Genomic DNA, 23,274 nt, shown 5'->3' with positions numbered 1-23,274 from the left:
GATAGAAAAGGGAATTTTTCTGCTGTTAGAAACATCTTTAAACAACTAAATGCTACACACACATTCATACACACACACAGAGACACATACACAGACATGCACGCATCTTGAAGGCAGGAAGCAGAGAAGCAAAGAAGTGAAATTATTTTATAGGTAATCACAAAACCACAGATTTTTTTTATACGGCTACATGGAAGGAGCTAAGATCTCAATATAATCCAAATATAAACAAATTTATATATGAGATGGGAGAGCTGAATGGGGGGGGGAGGGACTAGAGAGTCCCAAAAACCAGCTGCTACGATACATAGCACTGGCCTATTTCCATATACACTAAATGACCAGGATACTGTCAGAGCTCACAGAAGACATAACAAGTCCAAAGGGATGTGCTGTGAGAGTTATTTTGTATATATGTTTTGAGCACCTAGTGTTCTATTTTAAGTAAACTGTATTATTACAATAAAAATAAACATGAGAGATGGATGTTTTAGTTGTTCTTAACTGTATAAAGAACAAAAAATAAAACTGTTTTTTTCCCTGTCTTTGCTTAATTAAGAGAAACTGAGGCTGGACAGACTTACAGGAACCTTATCTACTTGGGGCCCAAAACAGAGCTATATTAGTTTTAAATCAGAAAGACTGATCTCTCGATCAAACTGCATATGTTTATGCTCTAAGTTAGAGAAACTTTTTTCTCCTTCCTTTTCGACAGAATAGTAACCCTCGAAAGAAAGGGCATTATGTGTTTCATTCTGTTTATATCAACTCTAAGTTTGTAGTAATTTAATTAGCCATTATGATTAAAATCATATTCTTGTACCCATGAAAGTTCCAAATAGACAGGAAGACTCCCAAGATCCATATGACAGGAGTCAGTGTGTATTACACGAATTTTTAGTGTTCAGCGTATTCCAGGGGAAGAAAAACAACAACAGTATTTTGGTCTTTGGTATTTCAATGATTCTTAAAACATACAGAAGCAGCTAGGCAGATGCTGAGGTGCCAGACTACCTTTGATACTCACTGTATCTGAATCCTCCAACACTGTCTGAGGAAACCCCAACATATTTGTCTTTGTTCTTCTTTGCTTTCTTTCGTTCTTCACGAAGCCTGTCGTCATCCTGGGCAAATTCAACCAATTCCTTCACCTTTTGGCGAATATTTATACCTTGATCCTTGCCATGCTCATCTAAGAATGGTAAGTGAGAAATAGTCGAAAATTCACTTAATATGGATCAAACTCTTTAAAGGAAAGAAACAAACACAAAAACCTCAAAATAAGAAACTAACTGCAATATTTTTTTTTAAAAAAAAGAGGAAAATTGTGCTTTTAAGCAAATCCTAAGTTCTACAACTCAATTTTGGAAGCAAATCCTAACTTCTACAACACAATTTTGGTTTATAAGAGCATGTAAAGAACTAAAAAATACCATAATGATACTATAAAAGATCAATTTAAGAGCCCCTTCAAGATTATTGACAGTGACCATATGAAATGGTCCTATCTTTAAATGCTTTCTTTTTCCACTGTATTTTAACCAAACAAACAAAAACAAGAACCACTGAACATTTTTATGACTGAAAAGCACCCAAATGTCTCAATTTCTTCAATATAAGCTTAGGAACACTAATTCCAGGACATCTAAAAAACTGAATTTTTTAAGTACTTTCAACTGAGTATGATACAAAATGAAATGTGCTTCATTCTCTAGCCTCTTTCACATTCAAAACACACTCTGGCCTTGCTGCCTTTGCACAGTAAATATTATTTGGTGGGAGGGAAAAAAACCCCAGCTTCAAACAGATGTGTGTGTTTTGGAGCTCTAACCTTTTCTTCCCATATGATTAAAGCTATTCCTTTATGGACACCACAGGGGACCAGTCTCCAGTGCATATTTTAATATAAACCCGAACACTCATGTTGTGTTGGTTCTGTTGTTATTAGCCAGTCTTTTCTGCAAGTTCTTGTCTTCACTAATTAATACTCTAGGGCCCCACGTCTTGGATTCTGCACTCGTCACACAACCAGCAACAGTCACATTCTAATTAGAGCAGAGAAGCTTCTAAGCTGGTTCAGGTGACTGACAACTCCAACTACTGTTTTAATTTGCTTATAAGGTTTTTCTATTGCTCACCTACAAAGTGGTAATTTTCCAGGGATCGCAAATCATAAATGTGTTCTCTGGCACTTGTAACAACACGCTCTGATCCATTCCTTATGAGGTAAGCTAGGAGCAGTAGCGACTGTAAAAATACAAAGCATCAAATGATTTGATGAAATAAATTCTGATAGAGTTTTCATTAAATTGTTAAAGAAAGTAATTCTAACATTAACAAACAATCTCATGGTGGTTGTGGTGGTATTTATTTACCTTTTATTAGACTTGAAATATATAGTTCTAGAACTTATATTTATCAATTTGAAGTTCCTGTTATATCAAGCATAGTAAATAATTATAAACTGTCCACTGGATACTATAATGTGTCAAAAGACTTTTTAAACTATCAATAATCCTGATGTTCAAAAATATCTGAATGTATGAATATAACTCACCAATAAAATTTCAGAAAGTTGGCTCAGATTTTACTTTTTTTAAGAGAAGAATTATTTATTTAATTCTACTATTATTTTTTATTTTGACCAGAGAGAGCGAAAAAAAGTGAGACAGCAAGCTGCCAGATCAGAGACTTGAACTATGACCACCCATGTGGAAGTCAAGCACCCTAACCACCATCCCACTGTCAGCCCCCATATTTTACTTTTTATCTGGACATTATGGAACCATGAATAGCTACAAAAGATCTGGAAAAGAAAGAAAGAAAGAAAAAAATAAACCTAGTAATTTTATGATGCCACAGTACTTCCCCATATAAGATTTAATTTTGAAGTTAATAAAGTTAATTTTGTTTCAAAAAGTTGCTACCAATAAATGAAAGAACTTTAACATTTAAGAAAATTGTGTTAAAATGTGAATTTAGAATGACTACTAATAGGTATTGAGATTTCTTTTAGAAGTAAAGAAAATGGAATGGAATTAGCAAGTTTTGTACAACTTTGTAACTACATTAAAAACTACTAGATTACATATTTTGAATTTAACCTTGCTTGGGACAAACCTCAAAGATGGTAAGATACATAAAAATCAAATTACACTGGTGAAATTGAGGAGTACAAAATCTCATCCTACCAGTAATTCATTCTTATAAATTTACAGGGCCAGCAGGTGGCATAGCAGTTAAGGTACTAGATTCCCACATGGTCACCACGATTTGAGTATCGGACACAGCGCCTTGAAACTCATACTAGGCACATGTGGGTGCATGCCCCAAATCCCGAGAGGAGAATGGAAAAGAAAGGATTGCCATGTGGCCATTCTCTCCTAGGGGCTGATTTCTCACTTTCTGCCTCTGTCTCTCTGGAGAGCACACTTGCCCTATAGCAAAAATCTCTCAAACGAAACAAAGAAACAAAAATAAGTTTAGAGGCCAGCAGGTGCACAGTGGTTAGGAAGCTGGACTCTCACATGGCCGACTGTGGTTCAAGATCTGGACCTGGCAGTTTAATTTCTTACTTTCCCTCTCTTTTTTGGTCAAATAAAAATAAAAATTAAAAAATAAATCATTCTTTTTAAAATTAAAAAAAAAATGTTTATCTAAGATTTAAACAAAAAACAGGGCCAGCAGGAGGTATGGATGTTAAGGAACTGGACTCCCACAGGGTCAACCACAGTTCAAGTCCCAGACCTGGCAGCTTGCTTTTTCACATTCTCTCTCTCTTTCTTTCTCTCTCTGGTCAAATTAATAATAATAATAATAATAATGATAATAAAATAATCAGATGAAAGAATTAAACTTATTTTAAAGAGCCAATTAATTTATAGAAATTCCAACTGTTTCATCACACCTACTATGCTGAGGGAATGATAGTGTTTTCAGAAACAAACAAAAAAACATAAAAAACAGAGAATGCACAGATTTTCTAATCATTAAAGCCAGAGGTGTTGCTTTCAAAATTTCAAATATGAACACAGCATGTCTTTTTGGAAAGCACAGGAAAACTTATTCTGAGAAGAAAGAAAATATGTGAAGACAGAAGAACAAATAACTGTCTCGTTTTAGGATTGTGCATTATATGAGAGCAGAACCAAATAAAAGGAATCTTATAATGAGTAGATATTCACATATTTAAAATGTCAGAATGTAAGCCTAGTACGTCTTAGAATCTCTATATTTTAAGCTAACCTAATTTGGGGTGTAGAATATTGTAATAATACTATTATAATTATAGGCAACATTTTTTTGGTAGAGATATAAATCATAATAGATTGTGATTTTCATTTTAACTGCTCATATATTATACAAGCATACTCTCATAGATTCATTACTTTTAATATGCACAAACCAATTTTTAAATAGAAAAAATTTGACCAATAAAATAAAAATACACATTTAAAGTATTAATTTTGAACATTCTACATTAAAAACATTGTTTATAATGACTAGAAAACAGAATACAAGTAAGAAATCTACTTCATGTATGTTTCAAAATACTCTGAGATTAAATGTACTTTATTGCTTATGTAAATGCACCTTAAATTTCAAGAATTTATTTCAACACGTCAAGTGATTAAGAGACTTATGCCCATACCTTATAAACTCTTCTCCAGTTCTTTTTGTTGTCTTTTAACATTCGTGACCAAAGCATATTCATAAGTTCTGGAAATTGTTCGTACATAAATGTAGCCCTGAAAAAAAAAAAGTAATTTTTCTTAAGATTTTGTAATATTTAATTTTGACAGTAGATGGCAGACTTGTTTTAAGTTACTGTTTCCCCGATTAAAAAAAAAATTAATAATCTTAATTTTAAAAAGGTAGATAATACACTTCCTTGAAAATAGTTTTCCTCTATTTTATATACTACTTAGAACCTCTGTAAGCCCTGCTAATTAAGATCATACTTTGTGAGCTCAGTCACTGGTGAAGTGGCCCAGATATTCATAATAAAAACATTCTTATAACTTTAGTTCAAGTTATTTCACATGCATTCATCAAAATTTTACACATTAATACTGAACTTAAGACAATTTTAAAAAATTTTGTACTTTTGAGCCCATTTTTTAAGGGGAATGGATTCTGTATAAAATTCTTACAATATTATCTGAATGACTATGTAAAATTTTTATTTGGCAACTAAATACTTTAAAACTGAAAGCAACTTTCACATTTCTGTGTAAAGATACTTTGATTCTTTCTGCACTGCTGAGTCAAATTATCACTTACTTGGCAATCTCTCCCATGAGTTGCCCAGAAGGTCCCCAAGGATCATCATTCGTTGCTTCTCGAACCTTAGATTCGATCTCTGAATAATTCATAACCACATTGGTGCTGCAGAGGAAAAAAAAAATGTACGCACATAGGCACAAAGATTAGCATCAAAACTGAGAAACACATGAAAACTTAATAATGACACTACTGGGTGTCCTAATGAGCTACCTCTACTGGGTGGGAAAGAAAACATCTTTTGTGCACAAGTTACCCCAAGGACACCATATAACACATTTCAGTTATCTTTAAGAAGATTTTACTATTCCATTAGCCTTCAAGAATACAGATGAGAGATTATATTAGAGCTGGCATAAGTCCAGTAAAAAATGGCTTTGGGTCAAATTAAAAAGGAAACTGAACATGCTAGAGTCTATTATAAAACTAAGTTGTCAGTTTCCTGATCAGATCTGGTTTAAATGTGGGTTTGTTTCCTACTCACAGAAATGTTGTAAATTAAGTAAAAATTATCGAACTGCTAAGCATTACCTACATCATGAGGACAAAGGACGATAAATCAAAGATAATATTCTACAGATGTTTAGAACCTCTATGATCTATTTATTGTAATCCGTTGGTCTTTTTCCACGTACTGTATTATACATTTGCTATTTCCTTATAGTCACTTAACTCTAACTTTTACTGGCTACATAACAGCCAAACAGAAGAGTATACAATAATGTATTTAACATTCCCTCAAGACTTTGACAATAGTCAAGAATGTGGGATCTAGAAATAAGAAAAATCAGACTCTTACCTTGTGGGCTTTGGCAAAATTATTTTAATTATTAATATCTTAATCTCAATTTCCACAAACATTAAATGCTACTTAGCACAGTGGGTGATTATTGGAAGTGCTCAATAAATATTAGCCACTACTAGTAGTAGTAAATATAATAACCAACTATTGGGACAATTTTCAAATTAGCTTTGAAAAGATTACTTTAAAATTAGACATGAAATGACAAAACGCTGGTTGTTCTCATATTTATATGAATTTAGGAAATCAAAAGCATTCTGAGAAGGAATAAAGAAACACTGCAAAAATGTGACATACTAAAGTATTCAACCGACATCTAAAACTCCAATTATTATTGAGCAATTGTTTCAACAGATGCCTATGAATATGGTAATTCAAATCTTCTACTTAAAACTGAGTCTTAAAAACAGTAAAATACTGATATTAGGATCAATATCTACACCCACCTATACCCACCCCACTTTGCTACATGGTTTTTTTTTTTTTTTTGGAGAGATTTTCGCTATAGGGCATGTGCGCTTGCCAGACAGACAGAGAGAGACATAGAGACAGAAAGTGAGAAATCACCCCCCAGAGGGGATGGTCACGCCGCAATCCCTTCTCCTCCATTCTCCTCTCGGGATCTTGGGCACGCACACACACGCGCCCGGCGTGAGTTTTAAGCCACCGGGTCCGGGACGTGAACCGCGGTCGACTATGTGGGAGTCCAGCGACATAGCCATTACGCTAACTACTGGTTCCCTACATGGTTTTTTAAAGTAACCAATAAGATCCACTTTTTAAATAAGGAAGAAATGGCTGAAATTAGCACCCAAATCTCTTAAGAAATAGAAATTTCACATATATTGTAAATACTTCCATTTCTTTACTTTTTAAGAAAAGATGAACAGAACAGCTTTGGGTCAAATTTTAATGGAGCTGTTACACATGTAAAGGTGACTTCACAAATCACTGAATAAAGCTGGCCTCTACGTTTATATTTATAATACTGTTGTACTAAGGAAAAACATGAAATCCTATCACTTTCCTTTAAATCTTAAAGTTGCCTCCTGGGGCCGGCAGGTGGTGTGGTGGTTAAGGTGCTGGACTCCCCACAATCAACCACAGTTCATATCACGCAAGTGCAGGACCTGGGGGCTTGCTTCCTCAGTTTCCCTTTCTCTCTCTCTCTGGTAAGCACACATGCCTATACCAAATCTAAAAATAATATTAAAAAATGAAACTAAATAATTTTTTGAATAAAAAAGAAAAGAAAAGCTGCCTCCTAAAACAGCAACAACTTTGATAAAATACAAATTATTTTCCTGGAACTAGAATAGATTCATATTATCCACTGTCCCTCTTCAAAATTTATGACTATTAATGGATGAATTTTTATAAAAATTTCAGCAAGGATTCTATTGACAACTTTATATATATAACTGTAGAAAAGTAATCCCTGTCCCTAATTTTATCAGCAATGGAGCCAAAATGAAACCAAGGCAGCCAATAACAGATCTGTAATTTCAGATGCCACAAAATGATAGATTTCAAAATGCTTTTGTTTATCCTGTGGTTGAAGAATGTGTGGCTTTGGCAGTTAAAAGTGTCAAAATGCAGCTGTGAAAATGAACAATAGCAATTAGGATTATAATTCACCCAAGCATTTCATTACTAAGAATGTACTTGAAATCTCTCTGCATTGTTTAATTTGTTGGAGAACGACATGAAAGGAGTTAATCTCTAGTCCCTGTACATGAAATATTTTTACCAGAGCCTTCATAAATACTGTAGCTTTTAGAACACTACTTTCCTTGTTCAAGCTATAAAGGCCCATGGGTCAAATGAGAAAGGTCCTGTTTCCGTAACCCTTCACAAGATTCTTAGCTGAACGCCTGTGTGTTTGAGTGCTGTGTATTTAGAGGGAGAAATGGCTGAGAGCCAATAATTTAAGAAACTCCTTATTCCCTTGGTTGTAAAACAATAGGACTCGTTAGACATACTCACAATATGAAGAAAAACCACAAAAGAATATGCCAACTGCACTAACAAAAAATAAGAGACTGCTAAAAAGAGATTCTATATTAAAGCTACTTTCCAATGAAACTACTGCCTTCAGAAACTAGAAATAACTCTCAAGATGAGATCTGATGGCATAAATAAACTCAAAACAAAGTGTTTTTAAGCTTCACTTAATTCAGAAACGAATGTAAATTAAAACAAAACAAAATAAAATAATACTGTATAGTATTGGCCTTATTCCAGGTCACTTAAAAATAACTATTTTTTTAAAAGGTAGAAATGGCATTTTGAGTCTTTTTTTTCTCATGTTTTCCATCATTCTCAATCCATGTCCTACTCATAATTCAGTAACTTTTTTTGAAAAAGGAAAACAATCGCCCCCCCTCAAAAAAAACTTTTGAGTAAGATTTGAAACCAAAAACAGCTAGTTTAATTCTTAAAACTTCCTATGATTCACACAAATGTCTTAGGAATGGATATTTCAGACGCTAGAGGGGGCTCTCGCATCAGTTTTTTAAAACAGTCCAAATTCCAGACAAAGGTCTGGATAGAATTCATTCTGCAAACAAAATTACAGAAAAACACCCGTAAGACTCATTCACTTGGGTTAATACTATAGTCAAGCAAGTAACTTTTGGGCTTTCATAATCCTAACTGAAATTCCTGCTTGAATATTATAAAAATTCTTGCTTATAACTTAGTTTTCAAAGAAAAGTAGGAACCATTACTATGGCCTTTTATTAAAGGCTGGAAGGCATTAGATACAAACTTTTCTATTTCACTTCCTTTCACATACCTATCATTACAACACTTAGGAAAGCAACCAAGAATGTTAACACTGAAAATTTCTTCTGCATACTATTTTAAACCAGCCTGACAGTGATATCAAGAAAGAATATGACTCACAAAATTTTCTACTGATATTTAATGTTTCTGTTGATAACCACCAATAACTACCTTCTATCTCCAGGTTCTTTACATGTATTTAATTTCTTCAAACATACACCGAAATGAAAATATAATAGCAGAGCAGAGGAGAGGAGAATAAGTTTAAGAAATTCTGCTGTATTTTTGAAGATTTTTGACATTTCTTCACTAACATTAAAAAATTATAATTTTGAAGAATGTCTAATAGTCACCAGAAAGCACAAAATGAGCCCTCCCCACATGGTTCTAGACTTATTCAATGCTAACTTTTCCTTTGCTTAATATAAAACAGTAGTCTTGAAAATGAGTGATCAAGAGATGAGATTTCTCAAGCCTTATAGAGATAAATAAGGATTAAATAAGATCATACTATTTTAATGTAACAGTAACTGCTACTGGGTAGGTGAGCATTATAACTGGTAGTTATTCCAAAATTTAAGGGACTATAACGTTATGTCATAAGGGAAAGGTCAAGGGGCAAGGAAAGAGTAGAGAGTTATCATCACATAATCATTATTTATATTTATGAAACTGGCCACTGCTTCCACTTTTGCCCACTTTCACATTTGCTCCTCACAACCCCGCAGCAATAGACAGAACAGGCCTAGAGACTTCCCAATGAGAGGAATTAACTGCACAACCCAGCACCACACACTGGCTGGATCTGTAATATCAAATGCGAAAAGTTACCATTCTCAAGTACTTCCACCTGCTTCTCCAGCTGTGTGAGCAAAGCAAACATTCAATTAGTCAAGGGTTTGATTACATAGTTTGTAAATTATTGGTGTTCATTTTGGCCCTCGTCTTTATTCCCCATTTTCTGCTTCTTTAACTACTCAAAGATACCAAATTACTTTACTTGGTAAGTCTGGGTCCAGATTTGTGAGGCAGAAAGTAAAAGCTAAAGTGGGGCTTTTACTCTATTTTTGGAGAGGTTTTTTTGCTATAGGGTGCGTGCGCTTGTCAGAAAGACAGAGATAGAGGGACAGAAAGCGGGGGGATGGCCACGCCGCAATCCCTTCTCCTCCATTCTCCTCATGAGATCTTGGGCACGCACGCACACGCGCCCGTTGTGAATTTACGCCACCGGGTCTGGGACTTGAACTGTGGTCGACTACATGGGAGTCCAACAACATAGTCATTGTGCCAACTGCTGGTGCTGGTCCCAAGGGGCTTTTACTTTTAATAGTCAATACTTCTTCCAATCTGCATTAGAAATCATCAGTTGAATGATTTATGAGAAAAAAACCTGAACGGTATGTATTGCTGGTATTTTTTACTTTTATAAATTTGAGAATATACTATGCTAAAACCCAAACTATACATGAAAAAAAAAGGTAAAGTGTAGATATAAACTGCACCTTAACAAAGGAATGAGGAAACAGCAACAGGCTGATATAAAAAGTATTTCTCTTTCAAATTTTTTTCTTTTTAAGTTTCTTTATTTCATGTGAAGAAATGTGAGCAAGAGGGTCTTGTCATGCTGTGATCCATCCCTACCCTTTCCCAAAAGCCAGCACACCCACAGGCACTCTGGAATGTTCAGGTCAACCCAGAGACCCAAACCCAGGGCCTTCCCACATAGTTGCAGTATCTGCAGTGGCATTCTTCCACCTGTGCCATATTTCACTTTTAATATGGATCTATAGTTTCCATATGCTTATGCATTTTCTTTTTATTTTCAGTTTGTTATGAAGACTTAAGTCACCCTGAGGTCAAGAAATATTTTCTTTTGAGACTTTAAATGTATTTTGTCACATGCATGGACATATCCCAGAAAGAGACAGAGACACAACTCAGACCTAAGTGAGTTTTTTGTTTTTTGTTTTCTTTGAGAGGTTTTCGCTATAGGGCACATGCGATCCCCAAAAAGACAGAGACTGAGACAGAAAGCAAGAAATCACCCCTCCACCCCCAGGGAGGATGGCTGTGCCACAATCCATTCTCCTCTCATGATATTGGGCATGCATACACACGTGCCCAGCGTGAGTTTAAGCCACTGGGTCTGGGACTCGAACCGCAGTCAACTACAGGGGAGTCCAGCAACATAGCCATTACACCAACTGCTGGTCCCCCAAGTGACAGTTTTAAATCATAGTGTTTCTCATACGACCCAGCAGGTCCACTCCAGTATGTACCCAAAGGAAAGGAAAACACATATTTGGAAAGACACTTGCACATCCATGTTTACTGCAGCATCATTCACAATTACTAAGATAGGGAATCAACACAAATGTCTAAGAACAGATGAGTGAATCAAAAAAATGTGGCACATATACACTATGGACTACTACTACTACTCAGCCATAAAACAAAAAACAAACAAACAAAAAAAAAACCAATGAGATCCTGACATGTGATACAAAGTGGACAAATATGGAATGTTTAATACTAAGGGAACCAAGTTAGACTATGAAAAAGAGGCATTGTATGTCCCTGCTTAATATATACTGAATGTGAGCACTGTATGGCAGATACTATAAGATTGGAACATATAAAAGCAGGGACAGCAACTGTACATACTAGAGACAGTATAGAAGGGGATGTGAGGTGGGGGTAGATAGGGAGGAAATTGGCAGGAAAAAACATTCACTAGACCAAAAATATGAAAAGTTATCTGTTTGATAACATATGGTAATGCCTTTGACTAGACTAATATACACGGCATTCATGCTTGGAAAAAACATTTTGCATGGTGTAAAGATGTACAGTGATTAAATGTAAATAAAAATTAAAATAATAGTAATGGTGCTTTTTCTTTCTATTTTTCTGTAATGTCCAAATTTTTCTCCATAAGCATTATACTATTAAATATACAAATCAAGTATCACATAATCATCAGCTACATTTAACTACTTACAAGCAAGTAAGCATGAGAAGAAACCACACGACTATTTGTACTTCCAATACCTGGTTTTATCGGGTGAACAAGTATAATAAACTAGCACCTAAACTATATGTATACACAGTATACCAAAATACCTATACCAAGTACTATGTGTGTAAAACCAAAGGGATCATTTTAAGTGCCTAATTTGGGAACTAATATGATTTTTTAAAAAAGAATTATTTTATTTTCTTCTTCTTCAATTTGACCAGAGAGAGAGGGAAGGAGAGGAAGAGAAGAAAGTAAACTTTAAGGTCTGGGACTCGAACCATAGTTGGTCATGTGGGATCCAATACCTTAATCACCATGCCAGTTTCTGGCCCCAGGAACTAACATGATTTTTAAAAAACTATTAGGGGGCCAGCAAGTGGCATGGTAGTTAAGACAGCTGTACTCTGACATGGCAGACCACAGTTGAGTCCTGGATGCAGTGGCTTGAAACTCACTCTGGGTATGTGTGCATGCATACCCTAAATCCCCAGAGAATGGATAAGGGATTGCACATGAACATCCCCCTGGGGGTGATTTCTCACTTTTCCTCTCACTGTCTATCTCTGTCTCTCCAGCAAGCTCACACACCTGATGTCAAACCCTTAAAAAATGAAATAAAATGAAACTATGAGTTCTATATTTAAAAGTCACCTCTTAACCTGAATACCACAAAAATTTCAGAAGATACTTCTACAACGATGCTTTGTAGAACAATCATGCTTACTAATCTTTCAAAAAAAAATTTAACCATAAAACACCCATAAAATAACCAATAAAGAAAGTTTCCTCAGGTAACAAGTCAGTTGCCAGGAAATGTGTGTGTTTGGTTTGTTTATTTTTAATGTTTCTAGCCAAACATTTAAGGAAACAGTTTTCAGAACAATGCTAAAAGCTCGATAACAAACCTGTGACAGACAGTTTTTATCAAGGGATGATCTCACATTAGTCTTACTTGCAAGCTGAACCTTCAATACTCACATATTTTTAAAAAATCATGTTATATCTCATTACATTCCTGTGAACAGTATCAGATTATCATGATCAACCTGCTACTCCTAAATTCAAGAAATATACAATTTTTGTTATTACCAGAAAATTGGAGGCATAAAAATGACATGGGGAGATGGAAAAACTGATTAGTTTACTTGGTTGAATATTTACCAACTATCAAAAAAAAGGTCTTCATCTGAAAATGAAACACAAAGCAATGAAAAGTGTCAATACAAAATGACAATGTGGTTCCGTAGAGCAGTTCATTTTGCTACAGTAAAAAAAAAATAACATTTGATTGTCTAGGATCTAAGTTACAAAATAATGACTGTGCTAAAACAAGGAGTAAACCACAGTACTTCCTCCATACCATATGAAAACTAGTAAATAAGTATTGGAAAGTACAGAAGAAACAAATACAACAGCCCTAACCCCTAACCCTGGTATCTTCTCCACAGCGGGGGGAAAAAAGAAAGAAACAAAGAAAGGAAGGAAGGAAGAAAGGGAAAAGAAAAAATGAGCGAGGAAAGGAAAGATAAAGTCAGTCAAAATCCCGACAGTAGATATTAAAACTTGGCTTTTTTCATTTCAAAGTCCATTTCCTATTATATATTACATCACAATGCCCTAAAATCAGAGAATTATCAATATAATCTGACCTACATAAAGACTCACTTTCTCTGTCTCTCTCCAGCAAACCCACGTATGGCAAAAATTAAAAAAAAAAAAAAAGGAACTGACTGTTTAGTGTGTATGTGTGTGTATATATATACACATTCTCATTTGTGAAATCTACATTTTTCTTTGGTTTTAGTAAATAACAATAAAACCCATCTAGTTGAAAGGGAAGAAATTAATGTTCTCCCTCCTTACACATATCCTCTTAAAAGCAAGGTGAAGAAAATACCAGTCTGCATAGAGAACAACTGCAGTCAGAGACATCTCCTATCTGATGTGCCCGTGTCCATTCTTCCACATCAACAACAGTTCAGAAAAGAGTAACCTGCTTACTTATAACACACGTGCTCTATTTCACTATCATCATATGTGTGTGGGATGCGCATTGCACATTACTTAGGAATTCTACTATTGACAGAGGACTGTGTTGGATATGCACCTTCTGATTTCTTCTTTCGTTTCAAGAGGGAACACTAAAATTCTACATGCTGAAACATGAAACTTCCTGCTTTTTAAAATAGTCATCAAGAATTGGCACTGAAATATTATACTTTATCCTTTAGCTTCTCAGTCAAAAAGAAATTAAGATCAAATAAATAAAAGAGCAGCTTACTACTAGGCTTTGTGGGAAGAGGAGCATCTCAATCCTTTTAAAATCATCTACTTTTAAAATAATTCCTGGATACTCAAAGTTAGTTACTGTAACTGGGCACTTAAAACATTTTAAAAACATAGTACAGGGACCAGCAGTTAGCATAATGGCTATGTCGCTGAACTCCCATGTAGTTGACCACAGTTCGAGCTCCAGACCCAGTGGCTTAAATTCACGCTGGCGCATGCGTGTGCATGCCCAAGATCCCAAGAGGAGAATGGAGGAGAAAGGATTACGGTGTGGCCATCCCCCCTGGGGGATGATTTCTCACTTTCTATCTCTCTCTCTGTCTTTCTGGCAAGCGCACGTGCCCTAGAGCAAAAACCTCTACCAAAAAAAAAAAAAAAAAAAAGAATTAAAACATAGTATAGACAAAATCCAAGACTAAATCCAAGCTCCAGTTGCCTAACATTCAAACTATAGAAAATGTATCAATGTTCAAAAATACCACTAGCAACTGTTTCCACTCCACCTGATGTAAGACCACAGAAAAATATCTGTAACTGGCATAACTACTTTTAAAATTCTACTTTAAGTTGTAAAAAAATTAAGGATGAAAGTAAAAGCTATTCTCACTATAATCCTGACCAACGTTGGCCTTCAATTTCATTTAACAGTTGTGTCCAGCATTATTACTGTGAGGGCAGAGAACGAAACTACAGAGTTTTAATTATTCTTGATATCTTGCTACTATTGAGTATAGCTGACTGGTATGGCTCAATATTCTTTTAATGTTAACTACAAGTTTTAGAATGTATTTGTATTACTTATAAAGTAGAAAGATAAATTCCATAACTATTTTCACTTAAAAAAAAAATTCTTGCCAAAGGGCATATGTACCCCATCAGAGAGAAAGTGTGAAGGTGCCCTCTCCCTCCCACAGAAGATGGTGCACAGCACAATCCCATCTCTTCCATTTCTCCTTCCCCCTGGGATATTTTTTGGGGCACGCGTGCACATCCGTGTGCTTGATACGTTTTTTTGGGGCCATCAGATCAAGATGCAAACCACACAGTCAGCCATATGAGATCCAACCACATCAACTACCATGCCACCAGCTGCCCCCATAAAACTGTTTTCTATAGAACTATTTTTCATTTTTGGAAAGAATGTAAGGGAGAATGGGGAAACAAATTAAATCCTAAACAATACTTTGTAAATAGAGGGGGAAAAAAATCCTCTCAGAACTCCTAACTTTTTTTTTCTTTAAGGTTTTTGCTATAGAACACGTGTACTTGCTGGAGACAGACCAAGAAAGGGAAAGTGAGAAATCATCTCCCAGGGGGATCCCTTCTCCATTCTCCTCCTGGGATCACGGGCAAGCATACAGAGGCATGCACCTGTTGTGATTTTTAGAGCAGTCAGGTCCAGGGCTCAAACAGTGGTTGGCCATGTGGGAATCCAATGCCTTAACGACCATACCACCTGCTGGCCCTACCCTTAAGGTTCCTGAAAGATAAGCTGGAGACTTTGAGTGGTTTCAAATGGTGAAAAGTAAAATATTTGATTCTGGGAGATTGTCAGAAGTCTACAATCAAAAGTTAATGTATCCTGTAAATATATTTCCTCACCACAATATAACCAATATTTAGAATCACCAAAATTTTATTTCTCAAGTAAGGGACTTCCACATAATAGAATATTTTTCATAAATTTACCAATTCTGTATAGATTTGATTGCATCATCAATCTACTGCCAAACCTGATGTGCTTCTAAACACATATAAAGCATTTATTTGCTGGTCAAAACTGACATTTTCTTAGACTATACCACATTCCTACTAGCACTAGAGGATGGCTTTGAGTCTTTTTTTTTTTTTTTTTTTCATGAAGAAGTAAAGTATTATCACCGTCTCAGAGCTGGAGACAAAGCTGAGCTGTGCATGGATGTGAGTGACTGGCCTTGGTAAGGCACTTGTTCCCACGCATGCAGGTCAGATTCGGATTACAACGAAATTACAAATTACTATTATACGAACTTCCATATCTGTTTCAATACATCAAACTGTGAACACAAAAACCTTAAGAACCTACTGCAATTCAAGAAGAACAATCACACAGTAAGAAATGTAAAAGAAATTTAATCTGAGAATTTTTACTAGTAGCAGTTATTAACTAATGTATAGTATACCTTCTCTTCTCATCTCCAAAATACTCAATACAGATGATCAGTTTAACAAAAGTCCTTATCTAAAAATGACAGGTTTAAGAGTCAGCATTCCAAACCACTACAATTTCAAACTGTACATTGGAGAAACACCTGATTCCTTGCTTATAGCAGTGTTTAATGTTCAAGAAAATTTTCCAGTACTGATTCAATATCGCTTTAGATGAGGCAAAACTAATCAGACTCACATCTAGTTGCTGAGATTCCTAATAACTGATACTTTCATCATTTAACTGTAAATTGTCCTAAAATATAATTAGCAGTAGTAGTAAATCTTAAAAAAAAAAAAAAATTTCCAAAAGAATCTCATGGAAAATTATTTTATGGTTATTGTAGAATTTGAAGTCAGAAAGGATTACACTAAATGAATAATCATCAAAGAAGTAAACACTCCAAATTTAGTTCCAAACAGCAATGAACCAGACTAAAAAGTATCTATACAATGATCATGGAAAAGATACAAACTTATTGAAGCAGGGACTAAAATAACTCATTTTAAATTAAAGAATATTAAATGTTTACAGTCCAACATAGTCTTCTGAGACACACTAGAAACCACATATAATTATTTTAATGCTTAAAAAAAACGCATGAATTTATCCAAAAACAAAAAAAATAATCTGATAGTAGGATTTATGCCTCTTAAAGTCTATCATTTAATTATTTTTTCCAAAAGGTACACCTTTGACTGCTATTAAGCATGACTTAAATTGGCAACTTTTCAGAAAATCGCTTAATAATTTATGTAACAGATGTGCAAGGAAAACTATATGAATGAGATAAGCCAAGGAAAACATCCTGATGTCCACAACTAAATTATGACCTATGGGAGGAAGAAACTATAAACTATATCCCTTTCCTTACAACTTCGGTGGTTAGCAATACCGAGTAAAATAACCCATCTAAATAATGGCCCATATTCAGACATTAAAATGGGCCTTCATGGGCCGGCAGGTGGCGTGGTGGTTGAGGCACTGGATTCCCACATGGCCAACTGCAGTTAGAGCCCTAAACCTGGAGGCTTGCTTTCTCACTCCCCTTTTCTTTCTTTTTTTTTTTTTTCCTCTCTCTCAGTCAAATTTAAAGACAGTAAAAGAAAATTAAATAAGTAATTGTTGATTAGGACCTAAATGGATGCCTGGGTAAATCAACCCTGTGCTCAGTTTCCTCATATAAAAAGTCTTGATGTATTATTATTATGGAGGTTAAATGAAAAGGCATGTGTAAAATGTTCCGCACATAATTTTTCTATTATTTATTATTTTTAAAGATATTCAACCTAAATATGGACCCTTATGAGTAGAGTGATATAATTACTATTTATCCATATCTCATTCATTGTTGCAGAACTTCAGTCATTGTAACTGGCCACCCATGTGAGCCAGTGTAGGCACTGAAATGGAGATTTTAGGGAAACCTATATAGGAAGACAGAAACAACTCTACTACTTAAGAAGAACCAAGAAGCGGAAAAATGACTAAAGAAAAGACAAGAATCCATTACATACAATACAATCCTCACCAAAGAACAACTATTATCTTACCATTAACAAAGTCTGTATTTTGAAACTGACTCTCCATAAAAATCTGTGCACCACCAACAGTGAGCTAGGATTTTATTCTACATTAAATAGCAATTTCTCCTTTAGTAATAACCTGACATTATCTGATTAAATTAAGTTTCTAACACTGGGCACGAGTGTGTGCATGCCCAAAATGCTGAGAGGAGACTGAAGGAGGGACTGCAGCGTGGTCATCCCCCCGGGGGGAAGGAACTGCTCACCTTCCCTCTCGTTCTTTCTCTAGTGAGCACACACTCCCTATAGTAAACTAAAAAATAACAATTTTCTAAGTTTTTTGATTGCCTACACTAACTCATTCATATCAACTACTGGAATCACATATCACTTATGTGATGAAGTTTATATTTACAATTTAAGAAGGTCAAAAGCAGAAGAATTCTGGGCTTTCCAAGCACAGAAATAAAATCCATATAATTTACTTCATGAGGAGCCTGGCCTAACGTGGCTTTCCGAAGGGCCATGTTGTATGTTTCTGTACCATGTTCCCTCTGCAAGAGCTCAAAGCATCATGCTAGGGAATGTGTGATATTCACTGGGTCTGGATGATTTAGATGAAAGGCCTGGAGCTGCTGCTGTTATGACCTGGGCAGGATTTGACAAGGTATGGAAAAGCTGACTCCACAGAAACTAGTCCCAAAATGCTAAGGAGTTACTATTTTCCAGAGAAACACTCTGGCCACAATCAGACTGGGAGAAGGGATGCTACTTGGCTGGCAAAATCTGAAGAATAAGGGAACCAGCAGTTAGCATAATGGCTATGTCGCTGGACTCCCACGTAGTCGACTGCGGTTCGCGTCCCAGACCTGGTGGCTTAAAACTCACGCCGGGCGCGTGTGCGTGTGTGCCCGAGATCCCGAGGGGAGAATGGAGGAGAAGGGATTGCGGCGTGACTATCCCCCCTAGGGGGTGATTTCTCACTTTCTGTCTCTCTGTCTCTCTCTATCTGGCGAGTGCACACGCCCTATAGAGAAAAAAAAACTCTCCAAAAAAAAAAAAAATCTGAAGAATAAATACAATGTGTTTAAGGGAAATATTATAGTTTCCAAAATGTAGCAATAATAGTACTTTGAACAATGTATCAACAGAAAAGACAAATACTACCAATAGAAAATCATTTTTCTTCCACCGCTACTAAAAAAGAGCTCTCATGGGACCAGCAGTTGGCGGAATGGCTATGTTGCTGGACTCCCATGTAGTTAACCAAGGTCTGAGTCATGGACTCGGTGGCTTAAACTCACACCGGGCGTGTGTGCATGAGTGCCCGAGATCCAGAGAGGAGAGTGGAGGAGAAGGGATTGCAGTGTGGCCATCTGCCCTGGGGGTTGATTTATTGCTTTTTGTCTCTGTCTTTCTGGTGAGCACATGTGCCCTATAGCAAAAAACCTCTCCAAAAAAAAAAAAAAAAAGAGCTCTCACAACACAAAACTGTATGAATACCATCAACTATATAAAAACACATATGGCATGTAGACAAAGCCTGATTAGACAAAAACAAAAACAGAAGTACTAGGGTGGCAATGACTAAAATAACTGGACTGGGGTAAGGGGAGAACATCTGCTTAAAACTAAAAATATTTATTTATATAGTTTTTGAATTGGGCTAGCTATTGGTAAGTTTGTGAAAGCAGAAGACTGGATCCATCATGGTTGACCTTGTGATTCGAGTCCCACACATCCGGTTTGAGAAACACCTAGTGCATGTGAATGTGTGTACCCCAAACTCCCAAAAGAGCAAGGGACAAAGAAGAACATACCCCTAATGGGGTTGAAGGAGGGTTCTGGCTCTTCCTCTCTTTCTCTCTGCTGAGTGCATATGCCCTCTGGCACATTAAAAAAATAGTAATAACTTTTTTTTTTGAGAGAGAGAGATTTTTGCTATAGGACTGTGCACTCGCCAGAGAGACAGAAAGAGAGAAAGTTTTCTCCCCCCAGGGGAGATGGTCATGCCATAATCCCTTCTCCCCCATTCTCCTCTCAGGATTCTGGGCACACACATGCACATGCCCAGTGTGTTTCAAGTCGCTGGGTCTAGAATTCAAATTCTGGTTGACCACTTGGGAGTCCAGTGCCTTAAGCACTACACCATCTGCTGGCCCCAATAACCCCATTTTAAAAAAGAAAATAGTGCTTAAATTACAATGTCTCTTCATTTGCCAGGGATCTGTCCTCTGGCAGAGACAATTTAATTCTGCTAAGGTTCACACCCAACTCCCCAGGCTCAGTATCCTGCCTGAATAAATAAAAGCTGAAAAGGAGGGTCAAAAGATAAGGTGTCAAGGTCAGCAGATAGCATGGTGGTTAGGCACTGGACTTCCACATGGCTATCAAAGGTTCAAGTCACAGATCTGGCAGCTTGCTTGCTTGCTTTCCCTTTCTCTAATTCTCTGTACAAATTAAAAATAATAATAATAATCATAGTAAAAATAAATAAAATTAAAATGAAATAATTCTTTTTTAAAACAAAGAAAGGTAAGGGTGTCAAGCTACTTTGCCCCCCAGGTAGGTGCAGAACACTCCTGATTCACAAATGACCATTCCCTAAAAATGTCAGTCCCGAATCAAACTATTTTTTGATATCTAGCTGGGATTTTTCTTTCTCTTTTATCATATTTCTCTGTAACTTTTAGGATTTTTATTTTCTTCTAAAACAGTAGTCTAAATGATGTTTTGTGAAAATTACTCCGGGAGATGTAACAAGTGCTATTTGAGAAATGGATTCCATGAGGAGGTGTAGGAAATGTTAAACACAAGCACACTGTATTACTGCAACACTTTTCTGAGACCTTACTATTCTAATGGTACACTGTGAGCCTCCTGGAGAACAAACAGTATATTTCTAAAACTTTTGAGACATTCTCTTTCTCGGATCTTATAAATATCCCAAGAAACCCACTCTGATATTTGCTATTCGAGACATTTGCTCTTTTCTTCAATGTTTCAAAGATAATTTATACTTTTCGTTTCACCATTTTTGTTTTTAGTAACTGTAGTCTTCTTGCTTGAAATCTCAACTGGTCCAGACCAGTGACCTAGTTGGTAGCACACTGAACTGTAGTGTTGGAAGCCACATATTCACTCACAGGTTTGAATCCCTGGGTCAGCCTGAAAACACACTGGGTGTGCATGCTCAAAATCCTGAGGAGGGGGTAGGGGACTGCAGCAGGATAAGATGCTGACAGGGATGCTTTGCTCCCTCACCTCCCCCCAATGCATAAATAAATGTGCTGAATCATGAACAAAAATAAACGAAAAAAATCTCATCTATTAGTACCATATTTTTAGAAAACTCTTAATTTTTATTGTTGATTATAGTTTCCTACCTTGTTTATTTAAAATTTCATGTTTTTTTTTTTTTTTTTTTTGCCTTAAGTCACATATACTCTAAGGCAGAAAAAGAGAGACAGAGCCAATGAAAGGGAAACTGAAAAATAGCCCTGGGGAAGGGGGGTGGCCACACTTCAATCGCAGTCCCTTTTCCTCCATTCTCCTCCTGGACTCTTGGGTGCACACACACACGCACACCCCCAGCATGACTTTTCCATCCACTGGGTATGGGACTCAAACTGCAGTGAGCCATGTGGGAGTCCAGCGACATAACTGTTACGCCATCTAGTGATCCCAAATTTCATCTTTTTGTATACCTTTCCTTAAACTAGGATTTTTTTGTTTTTGTTTTTTTTTAGATTTTTTTTTTTTTTCCATAGGGCCTGGGAGCTTGTCAGAAAGAGGCAAACAGAGAAAAAGTGAGAAGCCACCCCATGAGGGGATGACCACACCATAATCCCTTCTCTCCATTCTTGTCTTGGAATTTAGGGCACCCACGCACATGTACCCGGCCTGGTTTTTTCAAGCTGCTAGTTCAGGGACTCGCATGGAGCAGTCAGCCATGTGGAATCCAGTACCTCTGCCACCTACTGGCCTTAAACTGGATTTTCTTTCTTTCTTTTTTATTAACTTTTAAAATTTTATTCCACTGACTTCGAAATTAAGTTTTTAGCTTTAGGTTTTAACTTACTAACTTCAATTACTCTATATCAAACATCTTTCTATAGTATCTTAGTTACTTTATGAGCCTTAATAAAGCAGAGCTGAACAGAAGACAGAGCTCGGAGCTCAGGAAGGATGGATGCTTCCCCCTATGGCCTCTTATATACACATAGCTGCTGCTGCTTTGGATCTCCTCATGAAGAGGTAACATCTTTCGCAAGGGCCAATCAAATATGGACATGAGATACTCAAAAGAAATTAGTTTTCTTAAGTTCGAAGAGTGAAAAATATGATTACTGTAATTTAGAGCTGCTTTATAACAATAAAACATTAACTTTTGGGGGCCAGCAGGTAGTATAGTGGTTAAAGGTACTGGACTCGCACATGGTCGACCATGATTCAAGTCCCATATCTAGCGGCTTGCTTTCTCACTTTCTCTCACTGTCCCTAACTGTCCAAATTAAAACAAATAAAGAAAGTTAAATAAAATAATTCTTTTTAAAATTTAGCTTTTTATGTGTTATTTGAAAAGTAGCAATATGAATACAGCTTTGCTATTTTTCATCCTGAAAAATAATCTCAGGGCATATAATAAAGTTGAGTGGGCCAGTGCAGTTGAAAGGATATTTGAAGTCATCTTTGGAGCCTTTTCCTTCAGTGTTTACCTCCATTAATTTCCCAAACTTGTTCATTCTGCATTGAAAATACTACCAGTTGGGTCAGCAGGTGGCATGGTGGTTAAGGGTGCTGGACTCCCACATGGCCGACCGCAGTTCGAGACCTGGACCTGGTAGCTTGCTTTCTCACCACCCCCCCATCCTCTCTGGTTAAATTAAAATAAATAAAGTGAAATAAAGTAATTCTTTGGGAAAAAATATTTTTTACAAAAGGAAAATTCTACCACTTATACCTTTAGCTGAAACTCCTACAAAGCCATTTAACAGTCTCTCCATTTCCGGTATATGTCTTTTCATCTATCCTCCAAATCATAACACAATTCATCTTTCTGATGTCTAGTGTTGGCTATTGGTCCACCATAAATCCATCACTACCTTCCCTCATACATTTCCCCCCATCTGGGGTTATGGTTTAAACATTGCTATTGATTACTTTTCTCCCTTCCTCCCATACAGCATCCAATCTATCCCCAGGCCTTTCCGATTCTATTTATTCCCAAAGTATTTGTGAAATATGTTCACTTCTCCCTATCTACACTGGCACTAACAGTCCAGGTTCAGCACCATTTTTCACCTGGATTATTGCCAACAGCCTTATAAGCAGTTGTTCTGCTTTTATTTTATCTCCTACCAGGCTAGAGACAAAGAGC

At 36.2% G+C, this 23,274-nt stretch overlaps 1 protein-coding gene across 3 annotated transcripts in view; it reads right to left on the bottom strand.

The window, feature by feature from the left end:
* The window catches only part of CLINT1 (clathrin interactor 1), a 70,700-nt gene that overhangs the window by 25,983 nt on the left and 21,443 nt on the right, over positions 1 to 23,274 (bottom strand). For all 3 annotated transcript variants that reach the window (XM_027766969.1, XM_006165076.3, XM_006165077.3), the window contains exons 2-5: positions 5,284 to 5,388; positions 4,652 to 4,748; positions 2,139 to 2,247; positions 1,028 to 1,192 (exon numbers count right to left, since the gene is read on the bottom strand). In XM_027766969.1, the coding sequence (XP_027622770.1) occupies positions 1,028 to 1,192; positions 2,139 to 2,247; positions 4,652 to 4,748; positions 5,284 to 5,388 (476 nt within the window). The remainder of the gene's footprint in view (positions 1 to 1,027; positions 1,193 to 2,138; positions 2,248 to 4,651; positions 4,749 to 5,283; positions 5,389 to 23,274) is intronic.

Source organism: Tupaia chinensis, unplaced genomic scaffold (assembly GCF_000334495.1).
Source record: "Tupaia chinensis unplaced genomic scaffold, TupChi_1.0 Scaffold143796_1, whole genome shotgun sequence".
In the NCBI taxonomy this organism is placed as follows: domain Eukaryota; kingdom Metazoa; phylum Chordata; class Mammalia; order Scandentia; family Tupaiidae; genus Tupaia; species Tupaia belangeri.
This window is presented reverse-complemented; position numbering and strand designations above follow the sequence as displayed.